This window comes from Chaetodon auriga, chromosome 2, assembly GCF_051107435.1.
Source record: "Chaetodon auriga isolate fChaAug3 chromosome 2, fChaAug3.hap1, whole genome shotgun sequence".
In the NCBI taxonomy this organism is placed as follows: domain Eukaryota; kingdom Metazoa; phylum Chordata; class Actinopteri; order Chaetodontiformes; family Chaetodontidae; genus Chaetodon; species Chaetodon auriga.
The window spans coordinates 14,454,501-14,473,220 of record NC_135075.1 but is presented as its reverse complement, the minus strand read 5'-3'; the positions used below and the strand labels follow the sequence as shown (position 1 = coordinate 14,473,220).

At 43.6% G+C, this 18,720-nt stretch overlaps 1 protein-coding gene across 1 annotated transcript; it reads left to right on the top strand.

Moving 5' to 3' along the window:
* Positions 1-509: 509 nt before the first annotated feature.
* On the top strand, positions 510-18,374 carry LOC143336510 (uncharacterized). Its single transcript, XM_076756732.1, has 52 exons — positions 510-1,007; positions 2,288-2,329; positions 3,346-3,480; positions 3,589-3,662; positions 3,764-3,836; positions 3,993-4,082; positions 4,245-4,300; positions 4,471-4,591; positions 4,975-5,151; positions 5,359-5,441; positions 5,676-5,724; positions 5,819-5,908; positions 6,066-6,161; positions 6,681-6,752; positions 6,850-6,936; positions 7,049-7,198; positions 7,321-7,434; positions 7,537-7,713; positions 7,861-7,946; positions 8,026-8,074; positions 8,189-8,278; positions 8,366-8,461; positions 8,563-8,634; positions 8,734-8,820; positions 8,937-9,083; positions 9,475-9,581; positions 9,672-9,849; positions 9,958-10,134; positions 10,248-10,330; positions 10,595-10,643; positions 10,727-10,816; positions 10,956-11,051; positions 11,397-11,468; positions 11,926-12,012; positions 12,126-12,272; positions 12,381-12,505; positions 12,758-12,890; positions 12,975-13,048; positions 13,204-13,300; positions 14,047-14,223; positions 14,321-14,403; positions 14,590-14,638; positions 14,756-14,845; positions 15,022-15,117; positions 15,213-15,284; positions 15,368-15,454; positions 15,558-15,704; positions 15,840-15,976; positions 16,459-16,590; positions 16,685-16,787; positions 17,130-17,179; positions 17,631-18,374. The coding sequence occupies exons 1-52, from the start codon at positions 645-647 to the stop codon at positions 17,656-17,658; spliced, it is 5,442 nt and encodes a 1,813-aa protein (XP_076612847.1). The 5' UTR covers positions 510-644; the 3' UTR covers positions 17,659-18,374.
* The last annotated feature ends 346 nt before the right edge of the window (positions 18,375-18,720 follow it).

Below are 18,720 nucleotides of genomic sequence, written 5' to 3'. Positions count from 1 at the left end.
GGCCCGGCCTCACAGCGGATGTAGGGATTGAGGAGAAAGCCCAGTCTGCTGTTTTAAAACAAGCTGGAGCAGCGAGTCCTGATGGGTTAACATTTCAGCACATATGGCTGTATCACAGTATTTTCTCCTCTTCCCAGCTGTAAAACACTTCATCAGAGAGGCTCGTTTGTGTTTTAAGACATAACTGAGGTTGTATTGGAATAATACCGTAATATCGTGGAAAATCGCGACAACGTGATGCTGCAGTAATAACGGTGATTACCACAAATTTGATGACTGTATTGCCGCAGCAGCGAAAGAGTCAAACACGCATTTTCTGCATCAGTCAGTGGGCGTGTTTTCATCCAGATAACGGGACTCTGCAAGGAGCAGAACTTATTGACGACCACTTCTTCTAGACCCGTGAATCTGCTCCACTTTAACGGCAACAAAAACGCGTTAATACCTGAAAAGAAGAAGATGCGACACGGAGCACCGCTGAACTAACGACGAGCGGCGGTAGCGTTTGTTCCAGCTTTAGCTAGCTGACGGCAGGAATGAGACGTTAGAGTAAGACACTGCGAGCACACTGAGTATAAAGGGAGTATTTTTTTATCCAACGGTAACATATAAGTGAGTATCTCTTGGCTTCAAAATATACCACCATGCAAAGCGACAAATCCGAGCCGAGTGAGTCCCAGGGCGCCGAGTGTCCGAGCTCAGGCGACGCCGAGAAGAAACTGCTGAGTGCGGCGGAGTCAGAAGCTCCCAAACCGAAGGGGATAAGCGCCGTCGCGGTGCTCTGGACGTTCGGGAAATGTCTGGGAGCCTTGCTGCCCGTCTACCTGGCCGGTTACTACCGGGTCAGCACCAGCCTCTTGGTGTTCGGCATGATGGTCTACACAGGATGGAAACATGCCCGAGAAGCCAAGGAGGCACGCCTGAAGTCAGCCATTCAGTTTTTCAACAACGAGGAGGAGTACACGTCCAGGAAAGTGTCCAAAATCAAGCGAGAGCTTCCTGCCTGGGTGAGGAATGACCCTACAGCCGTCAGCGTGTGTCCTGTATCATCAGAAAGCCTCAAACTCCAGCTCTCTTCTGTCTTTCCTGAACCCACATTGACCTAGAGTAACCCCACGTTGTGTGTGGAAAGGCAGAAGCTCGCAGTGAGCCCCCCTTATATCACAACGTATAAAACCATAATATCGCTAGCATAGAGGTGATGAAGAGTTTGTTTGCAGTAAACCAGCCCAGTGATAGCTCATTTTTGGCTGATATGGCATCACACCTTTTGATTTTGTAGCCCTCTTCTTTTGAACGAGTGGAAAAGTCTATAGGATGGTGAAATGTTAGGTCTTTATCATAAAGGCTGCAGGGAAATTTTTCCCATAATTCACTTCCTCATACGCAATAGGAAGCAGCCACTGCTTATAAAGTTATCTTCTTTTTTTAAAAAACTGCATTTCTTCATGTTATACAGATCTGTACTGCAGCATGCATGGAACCAGGTGTGCAGACGTCCTTTCTGCTGCATTCAGTTTAGTCCCTCATAACTTCTGCTAAGGCAGTTGCCAAATTTGTGTGTGTGTTTGTATTTCAAGCCTAAACTTGTTGAAAGCGTAATGGGGAAATTTTTAGTGCACTGCAACAACTATAACAACACTTAAACCCTGTAATCCTGTTGCAGTTTTATCTAAAGTTGGCTGCAAAGTATGCAATAAGTATAAAGGTCTTGATTTGCACGCCATACATCTTGAGAGTATAGGTAGACCAAACAGAAGCTCTGAAACCCACATGGGGCTGTTTTGACTTAGAACATCTAGCCACACCCTGTTCCTGTGGATACTTTTTTTCAGTGAGTGATTGCAGTGACTGCTTGCATAACCACACAGCATGCATACAGCACATAAAAGTGTTCAGAAAGAGGCATTACTGCTCTCCAGTGTGCATATCAAATGACACGCTAGAATTTCCTGTAAGAGTTCATCACAAGAAATGTAAATCAAACGGACGCTTCAAGCATTTATTTTGTAAAAGTATGCAAAGATAAGCATGGATTAGCTTAATCATTCAAAGTGATCTTTGACTTGACACATGCTGCTTTTATCTGCTTCCCTTTTTTCTTTTGGAAATATTTGCTCAGTCCAAAATCTGGTGCAAGAAGCGCCGGGATGATATCCACAGTGCTATTAATGACATTTCCAGACCTGCATCAGCTGTGGCTGAATCATTTCCTTATCCTGTTGTGTGTTTACCAGGCTTTATGCACAACAAAAGTATGTACAATCATTGTTTGTCTGTCCTTCAGGTCAACTTTCCAGATGTTGAGAAGGTTGAGTGGCTGAATAAGGTAAAATATAAGTGGTTTCCTATTCTGTTTCACCTTTCCATCATATGACTTTAAACCAAGGTTTTTCTTTTGTATTAAACCCACAGCAAACACACGTCTGCCTGCTCAGTCGGCCAGCTGTTGTGCTGATTGATACTCATAGAGTGGGCTACCTTAGTAGCTGGTGCTAGCTGATAGATGGTAGCGCTGCTGCTGTTGCTGCCATGTTCCGGTAAAGGCCACACCCCCGTTAGTGTAGCCAGTTCGTCTGTACTGCAGAGAACAGGCCCAGCGCCAGGCAACCCGCTCAACATTTCCATTTCATTACAGGCTAGCTCTGAGGAAGGAGGAGGAGCTGCCCAGCCCCCCAAACTAAATAAAACTGCAGCCATTGTCACCCCCCACCCCCTTGGCTCTTCTACCCCGTAGAAACTAGAGCCATTAATACAGACATGCAGAAATAAAAGTATGCACGCTAACAAGACCACGAGATCTGAGTGCCAGAGAGCCAGACAAAGCAGAGGTTTGAGACTGGGTACTGGAGGGGGCGGTCAGCAGATTCCCTTGTTGTTCAGGCTTCATCCTTCACAGGGGCAGTTGGCTGATGACTCACTCTCCACTTATGCCAGACTGTAAACCAACTCTGGGGGTTTTTTCACAAGCACACAAGCAAACATTGCCTCTGCTTTTGATTCTTTCCCTGCAGGAATAGAGACTTCAGATCTTAAGCAACATTAACATTTAGTTAGAAAGTGAGCACGTGTAGAGCACACGATTCAGTGTGGTAAAAGTAAAGACCCCAAGTAGATCACTAACAGCTGCAGAGATTCAGCAGGCCGCAGCTGTGTCTGTCATTCTCCAGTTATTGCCTGTGGAAGCCAAGGCATTTGACAGACAGTTTTGTCGCTATGTGGCTAAAATGACAACATTTGCATGCAGAAGCGTTCTCTGGTTGCAGGGATATACATTGTATGGCAATAATTAAGTGTCTTACTCATAAAAGCAGCTTACACCAGTGTCGTTGCTGGTCTGCCTAGGTGCTGCAGCAGGTGTGGCCCTTTGTCGGCCAATACCTTGAGAAGCTGCTTGTGGAAACCATCGCTCCATCTATCCGAGCCTCAAGCACCCACCTCCAGACCCTCAGCTTCACAAAAGTGGACATGGGAGACAAGGTGAGGCCATTGGTAGCTTAACTACAATATGACACCACTGTAAAGATTCACACAAGTGATTCATGTCGTCTACATTGTGCAGACAAATGTGCTTTCTGTTTGCTGCAGGCCATGAAGGTTGTAGGGATCAAGGCACACACAGAGAATGACAAAGGACAAGTCCTGCTCGATCTGTACATCAGGTGACTGTTTATCCATTGCTCTTTGTGGGTCATCGTCACATCTGTACTGCAGCTTTTAAAAGGCATTATTGTAGGTGACATTTTTGCTCTTGTATCCTCAGCTATGTTGGCAATGTCGAGATCAACGTTGAGGTGAAGAGGTACTTCTGCAAAGCTGGAGTCAAAGGAATACAGGTCTGTCTTCTTTTCGAGCTTCAAAGTCTGACTGAATCGCATGTCATAAAAACAAAGATGATGCCTATCTAAAGAGGTGACAGGAAGATACAGACATTCTGCTGTAAGCGTGTGTCCATGGTTTTCACAACATCCTTTTTGCTTCCCTGTCTTTAGCTGCACGGGATGATGCGAGTGATTCTGGAGCCTCTGATCGGAGATGTACCCATAGTGGGTGCGGTCACCATGTTTTTCATCCAGCGACCTGTATGTCCATCTCCACTCACCTCTATTTGTCCCCTCGGCCCCCATTCCTCTGTCTATCGTGTATCTCAGTATATTCTCGTGTGCTTTTCCTGTTATTGATTTCTCGTCAGTCCTGATTGATTTGCTACTCACAGCACATTCCTCTGTTTTATCTCTTCCCAGAAACTAGACATCAATTGGACTGGACTGACTAATTTGTTGGACATCCCTGGACTGAAGTGAGTCATGATGAAATAACCTTTCACCAATTTGCACATTAGTAATAGCCACAGACTTATAATACGCATAAACTCACAGTATTTTAGACGTTATTATACAGTGAACAGGAAATGATGAAGATAATACAGCAGTACATTTCCATTGAAATGCTGTTTCCCCTTTGTCTCAGTGTCATGTCTGACAGCATGATTATGGATGCCATTGCCTCCTTCTTGGTGCTGCCCAACCGCCTGGTTGTCCCCCTGGTTCAGGGCCTGCATGTGGCCCAGCTGCGCTCTCCGCTGCCCAGGGTAAAGCCTCAGAATGCACCTACAGATAGAAGTCCAAAACTATTTTGTGATTTCACATGTCAGTCAACCATAAACAGTATGATAAGTGGACAGAGCTTCCCGGTTTGAAAAATGAAACCAATGCGGAATAAGTACCTCAAAATTGCATGCGTTGTAATGGCCAGCAGGGGGCAACTCCACTGATTGCAAAAAGAAGTCCACTTGTATGTAATTTATGAGAAAATGAGCCTACTTCTCACTAGATTTATTAACTCAGTAAACATTTTCGTGGCTCCAAAAAACGCAAGATGGTGACGGCCATAATGACAAACTCGTCCACTATTTATTATAGTCTATGGTAATCACCAGCATGTTACACCTTTGTCCCTCTTTTTCTTTCTTAGGGAGTGGTCCGCATCCACTTGCTGGAGGCACAAAATCTAGCAGCCAAGGACAACTATGTGAAAGGGGTTATGGCTGGCTTGTCTGACCCCTACGCCATATTGAGGGTTGGCCCTCAGACCTTCACCTCCCAACACATTGACAACACAGCCTCTCCCAAGTGGGAAGAGATGTATGAGGTACGAAGATGAGTGTTCTGGTGCAGGTGGTTCAGGTGTTGGAAGACTCAGTCATGTATCATTTCACTTTGTTCTGTGTCTGAGGGAGTAGACTGTTACAGTGATGGGGACTGTTCATTTTCATTCATGGTCACATGAGGCCACAGCCAGCTTCCATACAAATCCCTCTGTCAGTCTTCATGTCCTTGTGTGTGTCCGGTACATCAGGTCATAGTCCATGAAGTGCCTGGTCAAGAGTTGGAGGTGGAGGTATATGACAAAGACCCAGACCAGGATGATTTCCTGGGCAGGTACATATGCGTAGTTCATGTCTCTGGTGTGTCTATGTTGAATCTTGCATTGCCACCTTTCATCTGTCACGTTTCATGGCCCGTTGGAAAAAGTATGCTACCTTTTTTGAGCATATAATTGTTCTCTTAAAGTTACAGCCTCTGCTTTCTATGCCATGATCCTTTTGTTTCCATCAGTACATCTGTTCTTTCATCTCTTTACTTAATTCTGTCTTTTACTCCTCCTCCATAAAGGACCAAATTGGACTTGGGTATTGTGAAGAAATCCATAGCTGTCGATGATGTAAGTAAAAAGCTGTTATCATCTCAGTCACAGTTTGTTTAAGCAATGTTTCGATCTTTGGACTGTCAATGTATGTCTGTGGCTGTCTCCCCAGTGGTTCACCTTGAAAGACACTCCATCAGGACGCGTTCATTTCAGACTGGAGTGGTTGTCCTTGCTACCCAGCACTGATCGACTAGAGCAGGTTTGAGTCACTCATTTCCACTGATGCATAACTCCCAGGTGACTAGAGTATAATGGATTTGTTTGTGCCATCCAGCACACTCTCACACTATCTTTGTGTCGGACATTTAGATAAAAAAACAAACAAACAAAAAATCTTGTTTGTAATTCTCCCCCAGATCCTGAAGAGGAATGAAAGCCTCACTAGTAAGGCTGGCGATCCACCTTCTTCAGCCATCTTGGTTGTATATCTGGACAAGGCTGAGGCACTTCCTGTGAGTCAAATATCTCTACCCTCTGTGCCCATGTTCGTGCTCAGCTCAGAGCTGCTTCCTGTGCATGTGGTTAAGCTGAGGCAGAGCTGTAACTGCCATCTGTCTGACATTCCTCAAAGTTGTTGCCTTGGCCTCTAACCCTGTGCACTCCACACACTGTGGATGAGTGTGGCTAACTTTATCGCAGACTGTTCAGCACACATTTCCTACTGTTCTTATTTCTGCTGTCATTGTCATACACAAAAGGCAACAGCAGTGACAGACTCTTTGGAATGAAACTTGGTCTTTGTGGTTTTTTACAATGCAGATTTATGCTTCCTGATTATGCCGTGTGGTATGGTGCTTCCTGTCAGTTATTTGTGCTGTTGCTATGGTACCCTTATACACACTATTATTCACACCCACCATGTGTTGTCACAGTGGTGGATAAGCCTATTTATGGCTCTGCTCTGTTACAAAATGTCATGGTTCACATGCCTTACTGGGTTCTCACATTTGTCTGTAATGTGTATCTTTTAGATGAAGAAGGGAAATAAGGAGCCCAATCCCATGGTGCAATTGTCTGTGCAGGACATCACTAGAGAGAGCAAGGTACATCTATTTGGAAGGTCCATTATAATACTGTTACTGCAAGATTTTGTTTAATTTCCTTCTATTTTATATGCAACCTGTTCATTCTTGCCTTTAGACTTGTTACACGACCGTTAATCCAGAGTGGGAAGAAGCTTTCACCTTCTTCATCCAGGATCCTCGCAAGCAGGACATAGACATTCAGGTAACAGCTCATACGATCAGAGACTCTGCACTAAATTTTGTGATTGGTATTCTGAAAACCAAGCTTGTTGTTGTGGTCTTACTTTGGTTTTCCTTCGTGTCGAAACAACCAGGTGAAGGACGCTGACCGTGTGCAGACGTTGGGCAGTCTCACCATCCCTTTGTCCCGCCTGCTGTCCAATTCCAATCTTTCCCTGGACCAGTGGTTCCAGTTGGACAACTCTGGATCTGCCAGTCGCATCTATATCAACACAGTTCTCAGGGTGAATAGCAGCAAGACCCATTCACTAATCCTGCACTGCACAAGACCAATTAATGACAGATAAACACTGAAAGAAGCACAACTTGGATTTTAGGTTTTGCTTCTTTATGTCTCTTCTCATAGGTCCTGTGGTTAGATGAGGAGCATATTTCATCTGATGTGTCATCTAAACTGGAGGCTGGACTGTCCAAACAGCTGCCCCAGCAGACCTCCCCTCATCCTAGCTTTGCCACAGAGGTAATGAAGGACAGCGCAATTATGACTTTGACTTAGGACCATGTTTTCTTTTTAAAAGCAAACTGCACATACCTGTTCTAATCTCTCTGTAATCGTTTACAGGGATTGCTTAGAATTCACTTATTGGCCGGGCAGAATCTTGTTCCGAAAGATAACCTGATGGGGGGCATGGTAAAAGGCAAGAGTGACCCCTATGTCAAGATTAACATAGGAGGAGAAACATTCACAAGTCAGGTTATCAAGAGTAATCTTAACCCCACGTGGAATGAGATGTATGAGGTAAGTAACATAAGGTTATGTAGTAAATGTTTCAGGGATTGTTGTGGGATTAATAAAAATGGCTGCAGTTTGCACGTGTTTATAAATGTCTGATTTATAATTAGTTTGAGAGAATCCTTTGACGTTTGCAACATTGCTCCCCTTCAGGTGATCCTTACCCAGCTGCCTGGCCAGGAGCTGCATGTTGAAGTGTTAGACAAAGACATGGACATGAAGGACGACTTCATGGGCAGGTACAATCAATTCAGTTATCCAATGAGATGAATGGATTCACTGAAGGCACATTCTAATCTCACATGTCCCGACATGCAGGCTGAAGATCAGTCTGAAGGACATCATCGATTCTCAGTACACCGATCAGGTGGGATGGTCCATGCCAAACACACTGCTGCATGTGTAGCTTCATGTTAGTATTTTCCATGTTCTGACCGCACCAGTAGCTCCTCTGTTCAAACCACTCCATTTCTGTCCTCAGTGGTACACTCTCAGTGATGTCAAGTCTGGTCGAGTTCACCTGGTGCTGGAATGGGTTCCAACAGCCTCCGAGGCAGACAGATTGGACCAGGTCGGCATTCCCACGTTAAGTCACGGATTAAAGGGCCGTTGCTCATAAACTTTATCCGTTCTCACAGGTTCTTTCCTGTGTCTTCAGGTTCTTCAGTTCTACTCGCGGCAGTCGTATCAAAACAAGGCGATTCCCTCAGCAGGACTGCTGTTTGTCTTTATCGAGCAAGCAGATGGCTTACCAGTGAGTCTGTTATTACTGCTGTGCAGGATGATGTCAGGAGAAGCAGTTGTTACTCATAATACATATGCCCTTATTATTGTTGCCCTTTTGTCTCTCTGCAGCTCAAGAAGAGTGGCAAGGAGCCAAAAGTGGGAACAGAGATTACTCTTGGAGAAATGTCCCACAAAACTACAGTAAGGCCTCAAACCTCATTCAGTTTAGACGTGATAGCTCCATTCTAAGACTCACATGGTATCAGTTACAGATACTGACTAACTCTTGCATCTCTGAAGGTGTGTGATCGGACTACATCACCTCAGTGGAATGAGGCATTCTGCTTCCCTGTTCGAGACCCGAGAGAAGATATTCTTGTCATGAAGGTACGCTGGTTTCAGTGCATAATTTTTGTAACCGAGGTCAGTCATGCAGATGCAAACGGTGTGATCTCCGATATATAACTGCTCCTTTGTTTATACTGAGCATCATGTTTCCACAGCTCTCCCACACCTGGACCTTGCCCATTGGTTCTCTGGTGGTTCCTATCAGAGAGCTGCTCTCTGAACCAGAGCTGGTCCTGGACCAGTGGTTCCATCTGGATGGAGCCTCACCTGAGAGTCAGGTTCTTCTGAGGGCTGAACTGAAGGTAGGAGAACTCTCTGCTTCTCTTGTTATTTTCTCTCTTTATCTTCATCCATATATTTAGTATGTGTCCTTTTTTTCTCTATTCCTTCATCACTTTCACTCTACGTTCCTTTCTCTGTCTCTAATTATGTGTAACTGTAATGTGTCATTGGATCTCTATCTTTGTGTCTGTATTTCTTTTATTCTGTGTTTCTCTGCCTCTCTGTTTCTTTCTAATCTCTGTGTCTCTGTATCTTGCACTCAGTTTGCACCTTGTCTTTCCTTTTATTTAATTGTGAAGCATTTGAGGCAGTTCTTTCATTTTATACTTGTTTTGATACTGATATGTACAATCAGGACTATAACAAAGCTGCTTCCAAAGTGAAAAGAAGATAACTTCTGCTCAATTGCAGATGCTGATTCCTAGTAAATGTCCGGGTGCCACTGATAAGGTTAAGGTCACATCAGCGTCAGATTCTTCCCCTGCTCGGCAAAAACAGGAGACAGACACAGTGGTGAGGTAAGATGGGTAATTCACAAAGTCTGTCCTTATTTTCCATTTTTCTGTTGTCTGTTACATGTTTTTTATTGCTGCTCTTTGTGTTTTTAGGTCAAGTTCAGTGGACACTCCTCCCGTCGAGACGATTGCCTCTTCAGTGACCTTACCTGAAAATGTTGGGGTAAAGGAAACAGCAGCTGATGTGATTGAGGAGAAAGTGGAAGAATCACCCAGCCCTGCTGCAGCACAACCTCCCCATACTTCCCCAGACGTCAGTTTTGCCAGCGAGGTAACATCACAAAAATGATAGTAGCAGATATATGCAACAGGGCGTGACACGATGTGATGAAATAAAGAAAAAGCTGTCAGCATGAAGTTAAATGATCCCTTCCCGCAGGGGCTGCTGAGAATCATCCTGTTGGAGGCCCAGAATCTGGTTGCCAAAGATAATATGATGGGCGGTATGGTGAAGGGAAAGAGTGACCCCTACGCCAAGATCAATGTCGGAGACTTTGCATTTAAGAGTAATGTGATCAAGGAGAATCTCAACCCAGTCTGGAATGAGATGTATGAGGTGTGTATGAAGGACTGTACACGTTGATTTGCTCCGAGCATGAGTTCAAATGTAGATGACAATGACAATAATTTGTGTTAATCACCGCATGTAACTGTTCTGTGGTCCCTCAGGTGGTGCTGAGGCCTCAGTCAGGACAGGAGGTGCAAGTAGAGCTGTATGACAAAGACATGGACAAAGATGACTTCCTGGGCAGGTAAGAGGGTCATATGGAGGTTTGTAGTTGTTCAAGTATGACTGGGAGTCATTATTGCCTCAACATAATCATAAAGACAAATCACAGGGTGTATATTCGTAGAGCGTGATTTATGGTAAAATCAGCATTTAGTGTTTCTCAGCTCAGTTTTTTACTGATGTTGCTACCATGAATGTTTTAGAGAATTTCAGGGTCGGGCTTCACTTTCACAAATCATGTATTCAATTTGTGTAAAATGTGTAAAAATGTTTTGATTGTGCGCAGATTCAAAGTCAGTGTGGCGGACATCATCCGTTCCCAGTACACAGACCAGGTCAGTATGATGCGCCTGTAACTTAATTATGACTGTGGTGTAATTGTAGGCTTTAATTCAGTCAGTGCCCCTCCCTGTTTCAGTGGTACACCCTGAACGACGTGAAGTCTGGACGCGTTCGCCTGATACTGGAGTGGGTACCAGCCGTATCCCATAATGCCACCCTGGACCAAGTTAGTGCAATTTGTATCATTTATTTATGCGTGTTGTTGTAATGCGCTATTCCAGATATGATCTCCTGCTTGGTTCACTGTGCATATATATCAGTGCTGAGTCATTGTAATGTATTTTTAATCGGATTCTCTGCTGCAGGTCATGCAGGTGCAGTCTCTCCAGTCTTACCACAACAAGGCAGTTCCCTCTGCAGCCCTGCTCTTTGTTTATGTGGACAGAGCACACTCATTGCCTGTGAGTCCCCTATAATTTAGTCCACTGAACAGTACTTCAATAAGTGGGCTGTCTCTAGACCACAGATCGCAGAGCACATGCAGATAAACCGATGCTCTGCTGGCATATTTTGTGAGATATTGTTTTTGTTCTGGATTGAAATAATGATTTTAAGAAATAGCTGTTTTCCAAGCAAAGCAGTCACTGTTGGTGGATTGTGTGATGCAGTGAGTCAGAAATGTTTTCTTTTTCTCTAAAAGACATAGAAGTTGGAGTTGGAGTTCTGAGCCATTTTTGCCTTAATTACAGACCGTGAATACAAACTATTCACATAACCTTATGTGTTATTTGTTTTTCTGCATCCAGTTTAAGAAAAGTGGAAAAGAGCCCAAAGCTGGGGCTGAGCTTGTTTTAGGCAATACAACCTACAAAACCAAGGTATGAGTCTCATTATAAACACATTAAACCAACACACACACACACACACACACACACACACACACTCACTCACACCCGTGACAATGCCAGCTATGGCTGCAAATAATGGATGTATTCATCATTTCATAATGTTTAATTTACTATTCTTTGATTAATCAGTAAACCATTTAGTCAACAACATGTCATGATAAAGCCACCATCACAGCGTCCCAGAAAGTAAACCAGCATGCTGGGAAATGGTTGAGAATTTTGTGGGATATAAAACTAAAATCTGCTGTTAAGAATTGGAAAAAGTTAAACACCGGCGCCCCCCACTGGTGGTATTGAAAAAGACACCATTCTTGACAGAAGTTCATGCTCATGCCTGCATTTTTTTCAAAGTACCAGCTGAGTCTTTATCAAGCAGGAACATCTTGACCATAAACCAGACTTACGCCTCCTCGTTTTCTATCTGAAGGTGTGTGATCGCTCCAGATCACCTCAGTGGAATGAAGCATTCCACTACTTGGTTCGCAACCCCAGAGAGGAGATGCTCATACTGAAGGTGAGTGGACTGTGTGTTTCACAGCACTCATAAAGAGCACCTGAAGCCTGCTGCAAGGGTCAGGAACATCTCCACCTCTGACTGACATTGTAATTGTGTCCTTATCTCTGTAGTTATCCAGTGCATGGGACCAACCAATGGGATCCCTTGTAATCCCTGTCAGGGAGCTACTCCCTGAACCACAGCTGGTCCTGGACCAGTGGATGCCTCTGGATGGAGCCTTACCTGAAAGTGAGATCCTACTGAGGGCGGAACTTAAGGTAAGAGAATACACACACACACACACACACACACACACACACACACACAGGCTTAGTACTGCTGTGATTGATACACAGAATAACCAGCTGGAAACGTATCGCTGACAGATCCTGAGCTCAAGGATGACAGAAGCTCCACAGCCTTCAAAGAAAGAAGAGACGGTCATTCCCTCTGAACAGACGTTCAGAGCAGCCAGTGAGGATGAAAAACGCTCAGAGCTGCCAACAGATGAGTGAGTGTTGTGTGCCTGATTTGATAATACACACATCAAAACTCTGTTGACTGTACATCAGTCTTATTCAAAAAACACCAGAACCATAGTATGTAGTGTGATTTAGATATAAAGAAAAGTAAGCAAAGAATAATAGACATTTGAAACAGGAACAGGCACTAATAAACATTATTTGTCAGAGCTGATAAAAGCTAATATTCCCCTTTATTGGTGTCAGTGGAGGTGTTTTGAAACAGCAGTGTGTATCTCCAGATTTGTTGCAGTATCCAACCAGCTGAAACACTCTGAAGCAGCAGAAGCAGACGCTGCAGCCTCCACAGACGATGCCACTCCCGCTCCACCGGCTGACATTCACACTGCACGTGATACATTCCCTGCTGCTGCGGTGAGTCATAGCAGATTGTAGTCAGTTGGTATGTTTAATCTGCCTTTTTTTTGCCCTTCATAACCTTTGTGTGATTTTGCTCAGCCGGTGGAAGAACCAACAGATCCAGAAGAGCAGCAAACACAGTCAGACACAGCCGTTAAAGGAGACTCTGAGGGGTGAGCTCCATATCACACCATACACTCCTGACCTCCCCTTTCGTTTGTTTCATAGATCCATACATTGAACGAATGCAAAGACACCTGAGAAGACACATGTTTAAATTTCTGCATTGTTTGTGTGTGTCTGTGTCTGTGTGTGTGTCTGTCTGTAGTACTGGTTTAGGCAACCTTGCTCATGCCACACTGACTGGTCTTCCTACTGACACCCTTCCACCACACAGCACCCCCAGCCAGGACTTTGGTAAAGAGGTGGGTTGAGCATATTAGCTAAGTGGAAGTTGAACAATTAGCTTCCTCCTCCTGTACAGTGGTGTTTGTTCACCACTGTCCCTTTTTGACTTTTTGTATATTTGCATTATTTGAAACAACAGTGAATACATATATGGCATCATGGTTGTCCTCATTGTTGTGGAGATAATGATCTGATAATTGATCATAGTGACAATATTATCATGTGAGTCATTCATTGCGTCAGTTATTAGATGGTGAGTTGATGCTGCAGGGTCATGTGGGTATTTTCTGAGTAACCCCACATGATAGGCTGAGGCTGCTTTTCCACACACTGTGAATGTGCCACTTCCTCTATCGTGTTAAATTCTGCTGGGGAGATTTCAGCTTCCTCCACTGGTTTTGGTGCATCTGGTGCATCTTCATCTGCATGGGTATCTGTGTCATGCCAGCTAGAATCAAAAAGAGGATTTTCCAGACAGGAGGCTCAAAATATAATGTGCCGGCAATTGTCGCATTTATGCAATGTACAGAGGTCTGGTTTGAAGGAGGGTTTTTTTTTTTTTTTAACTAATGAAGAAACAAGAAAAGCAAGTTCTCATTAACGGGATTATAATTAGACAGATTTTAGTAGCACTAATATGTGTGTGTTCAAAGTACCATTTACAGTATGCAGGGCTGATGAATTGGTTTGAATGAACTTAATAAGACAGGAGACACTGCATGTCCTTCCAGTACACTGTACACTTCCAGTTTTCATCCTGCAGGGGCTGCTGCGGATTCACCTGCTGGAGGCTCAGAATCTGGTGGCCAAGGACAACCTGATGGGGGGCATGGTCAAGGGCAAGAGTGACCCCTATGTCAAGATCAACATCGGGGGAGTTGCATTCAAGAGTCACGTTATCAAGGAGAATCTCAACCCAACGTGGAATGAGATGTATGAGGTAGGAAGTCTTCTCGCTTCAAGTGTCACATATTATCTGGATTTCACTGCATGGACAGTATTTTGTACAAATGCAGGTTTTTGTTTGCTTTGAACAGCTGGTTTTGAGTGGCCACAGCGTCCAGGAGATCAAGTTTGAAGCATATGATAAGGATTTAGACTCTGATGACTTCCTCGGCAGGTGTGTGCCATGTTTGCTTGTCAATACGGTTTAATTATTGATTTATATGAGTGCTCGATGATTCCTGTGCACACTGATCTGCACGGTGAAAATTCTAACAGAATGACTCTTAAAAATTTGAACATACAAAGTCTTTGTTTGTGGAAGTAAGACATTGAAATGAAAATCTTGTTTTCATGTTCACAGATTCAGTGTTAAGCTTAATGAGGTCATCAGATCCCAGTACACAGATCAGGTCAGTCGACAGTTCATGATCTGAAGTCACGCCGCGCGATTTCTAATCTGCTCTGTGCCATTTCCTTGTATAAAGGGTGTCGCCCAACTTCTCTAATAAACTTTGTCTCTGTTGCAGTGGTACACTCTGAATGATGTGAAGTCCGGCCGGGTTCATTTGATACTGGAATGGGTTCCCACAGTGTCGCATTCAGCCACGCTCGACCAGGTTTACAGCTCTATGGCCCACTATCTTTAGCCTCACTCAGTTTACTCAAGCTTTCTTTGAAGGACTATTGAAGTGTCTGCAGGCTCATAGATAATGCTGTTGAATGCTATTCCAACACACATTGTTCACATTGCATCATAATAATCAGGCCTAACTGGCTGTGCTCCATGTCGCAGGTGCTGCAGCTTCAGTCCCTCCAGGCTTATCAGAACAAAGCTGTCCCCGCCGCTGCTCTGCTCTTTGTCCATATGGAGAGGGCACATTCACTACCTGTGAGTCAGCTGCAGTTTATTCACATGTTGTGCAGCAGTTGACAAAAATGATTCCTCGTATAATAAAATGTGAACACCTCTCTCTTCCTCGATAGTTGAAGAAGAGTGGAAAGGAACCCAAAGCAGGAGCTGAGCTTGTTCTTGGTGAAACAACTTACAAAACCAAAGTGAGACTCTTGATGCACAGGCCCGTGTAGTCAGTCATTAGATGAATTATTATTGTAATAACTCTCAAATCTTTTCCCTGCAGCTGTGTGACCGCACTACCAACCCTCAGTGGAATGAGTCATTCTACTTTCTGGTCCATGACCCTAAACATCAGATGCTTGTAATAAAGGCAAGACATTTATTTACTTTCATGTGTTTGAAGAATCTGCATCTCATATTTAACAGCAGCAATAGTGGAGTGAATATTTCATTCTCTCTCTGTTACATCGCAGCTGTCCAGTGGTTGGGACCAGCCAATGGGATCTCTGGTGGTAACCATCAAGGAGCTGCTTGCAGAGCCACAGCTGGTCCTGGACAAGTGGTTCCATCTGGATGGAGCCTCGCCTGAGAGTCAGATCCTGCTGAGGGCAGAACTCAAGGTGTGAACACAAACACACCTGCCCACACGCGCACACACACGCGCACACACTCACACACACACCACACATGCTGAGTATTAAACAACAACTAATCAATACTGACATTTGTTCCTGTTCTGAATTTGTTTTCAACAGATTTTAGATTCCAAAATGGTGGAAATGATCAGTGCTGGCACTCTGCCCTGTGCTGCCTCCGGCTCTGGAAATGGGCAGGTGAAGCTGTCTCTTTCATACGCCTCGAGACAGCTCATCATCATCGTCCATGCCTGCAGGTGTGCTTCCTCAAATCGTGTGCCAGAACTCAGTCAGACTGCGCTCTCACTCACGATGTGCTGTTGGTATAATTGTGGTTTTTCCAATTCAGACTTTATCTCTGGTTATCAGTCGATATCACAGCACATCCTCAACATCAGCTTTGCCGAAGTACTTAGCTTGGCTTGCGCACAGTTCAGTGGGGGAGTTATATACCTTATAAACCTTATGTCTCATTTGCAGGAGCTGAATGCTCACAGTATCGTCTGACATGTCAATATACTGAAAGATCAGATTTTATCGACTTTGCTCACCATATCTTCCTACTGCTGAAAAAGTCACCTGCTTGAAATAGTTTCTGACTCTTATTTGTAAAATACAGAGACTCGTGTGTTTATAGTAACGCTGGAAAAAGGTCTGCTTTAAAAACCTATGCACACTTTGCACATTCCACTATATTATTTAGTTATTATTGAAGATATGCTTTTTTTTCTGTGCACAGAGGGCTGTCGCCTCAAAGTAAGGACGCTGTAGACAGCTATGTGTCCCTCATGCTGCTGCCAGACAAAAGCAAGGCCACCAAGAGAAAGACAGCAGTGAAGAAACGAGACCTCAACCCAGAATACAGTGAGAGGTAATTAACCGGCTAACTGTTTTGTCTTAATTTTCCGTGTTCCATGTCTTAATTCGTGTTCACATCTTATCATCTTTTGTCTTTTGTCTTTAAGGTTTGAATATGCTCTTTCTGAGGATGATGTGAGATTCAGACGCCTCAGTGTATCAGTGAAGAATAACTCGGCTTCGTTCAGGAGCCCCGACGTCATTGGACAGGTCAGTCTGACACTGTACTTCCATCTCCACCTGCAACTCTGATGTGGCTTAAAATGTTCTGTATGTATACAGCAGCCAAAGGCTAACAAGTTACCATCAGTGTATCCAAACAATTCCACATGTGACCACTTCACAACCAGCTCACATTAAGTCACCTTGGGTGAATGAACACTTGTACTAGTGACCAGGCTGTGCAGTGCTAGCCTAGCTGCTAACTTAAATTCATTGAATGACTGTTTTGAAGTGTGTCCCTCGCTTTCAGGTTCTTTCACTCTGAAGTGCACTGAATGAGCGCACAAATACTGCTCATACACGTGCTAACGTGTCCTTCCTGTTCTTTAGGTGCAGATCGAGTTGGCTGATCTTGACCTGATGTCTGGTGTCACAGAATGGTGAGCAGAGCAGATTGATCCTTCTCCACACTGCATTTAAGTTAAAGTGATACTCTACGTAGATTATTAGATGAAAAAGTTGCTGCAGAAAGTTAATCGTTTCCTCGCTGACAGAGAACAGAGGCTGCGGTCAGCTGGGATTAATGATGTTTTAAAACATGAAACTATACATAAAAGCATCAACTCCTTGGCTGCTATCCATCTATATGCTCAGTTCAAACAGTGTTTCACCAAAATGTAGCTCAGCACACTGCTTCCAGTGGAGCACTGATGAGGCTGAAGCCACAGTAATTGAATATACAGCATGTATGGACAGCAGAGAAGCTGACGTAGTTTGATAAGCCTGTGACTTTTTGAGTGGAGCGTCACTTTTTCATTGTTTAAAGATCACCATTAATTAATTGCTGATGATTCAAGTCACATTGAATTTTCACCCCTCTGTTTATTCCAGGTTCACTCTGAAGGATGAAGCTGAATAATCCTGCTTGCTGATGTCGTCGTGGCGTACCAGTGATGATGTCGTCACTTGACTTGGCATTGTGCCACTGCTGCAGCTCACACTGAGGCCTTCTCCTTCCCACGTTAGCAAACAGTCCAACTGTGGCAGCCTTACCTGCACCCACCCAGCTGTCTGTGTATTAACATATAGTATAGATTGGACTGAACTGTGTAATCACATACATCAATACTCTCACCAAAGATAGGTATGCTGAAGTAGCTGAGTTGGATAAGATGCAAGTTTACTGACTGAAGGTCACTTTACTATATGAAGAGGTGATAGTTTCAAGACTGAGTGGAGCAAGTGAAAGAGTAACGGCCTGGAAAGAATGAAGTCATATTTTGTTTTGTTTGCTTTGTTTGGACTTCAAGAATGTTTGAAATCTGAGAGTATCTTGTTTTAAGTGCAGTAGGTTTCAGACTACAGCTTTTTTTGCTCATGAATGCCAATGCCATTTCAGTATTTTGGATCTGTGTTACAAATTGGAGTTATTTTCTTTTTCACATTTCTGTTTGACATTGCTTTTGAAGATGATTTTTATAAGATTTTTTTCTACAACACATGTATTTGTTTTACCAATGTCACCATTAAATCATAGTGCATTTGATTTTGTGTATATTTGCAAAGCTCATGAATCAGATCTGATACCGTTTGTTGAAAGATGGCAGCAAAAATAAACAGATTTTGCACATCTCCTTTTTAGTTTTTGTGGAATCATTTTTTGGATGTTTGAAATCAACAGTTTTATTTACAATTTACTGATGCATTGTTTTATTACCAGTTCAGTTCTCCTTTAATTGTTTGATAGAGACAATTCTGCTGTGATGGACAATGCACGATTTTGAAATTTAAATATCAGATGTAGGTATACCGAAAAGATCTCGTCACTCATAGCCGAATAAAAAAAAAAAATGCAAAGGATGCAGAGAAATGTTAAATGTTGGAAATACCTTAATAAAAATGCTCATGAAAGATTTTCTTTAAAAAAACAGAAAAAAATCAGAATTGTTCTGAGTTTTTACATTGTTAGCAGTGGTGGAAG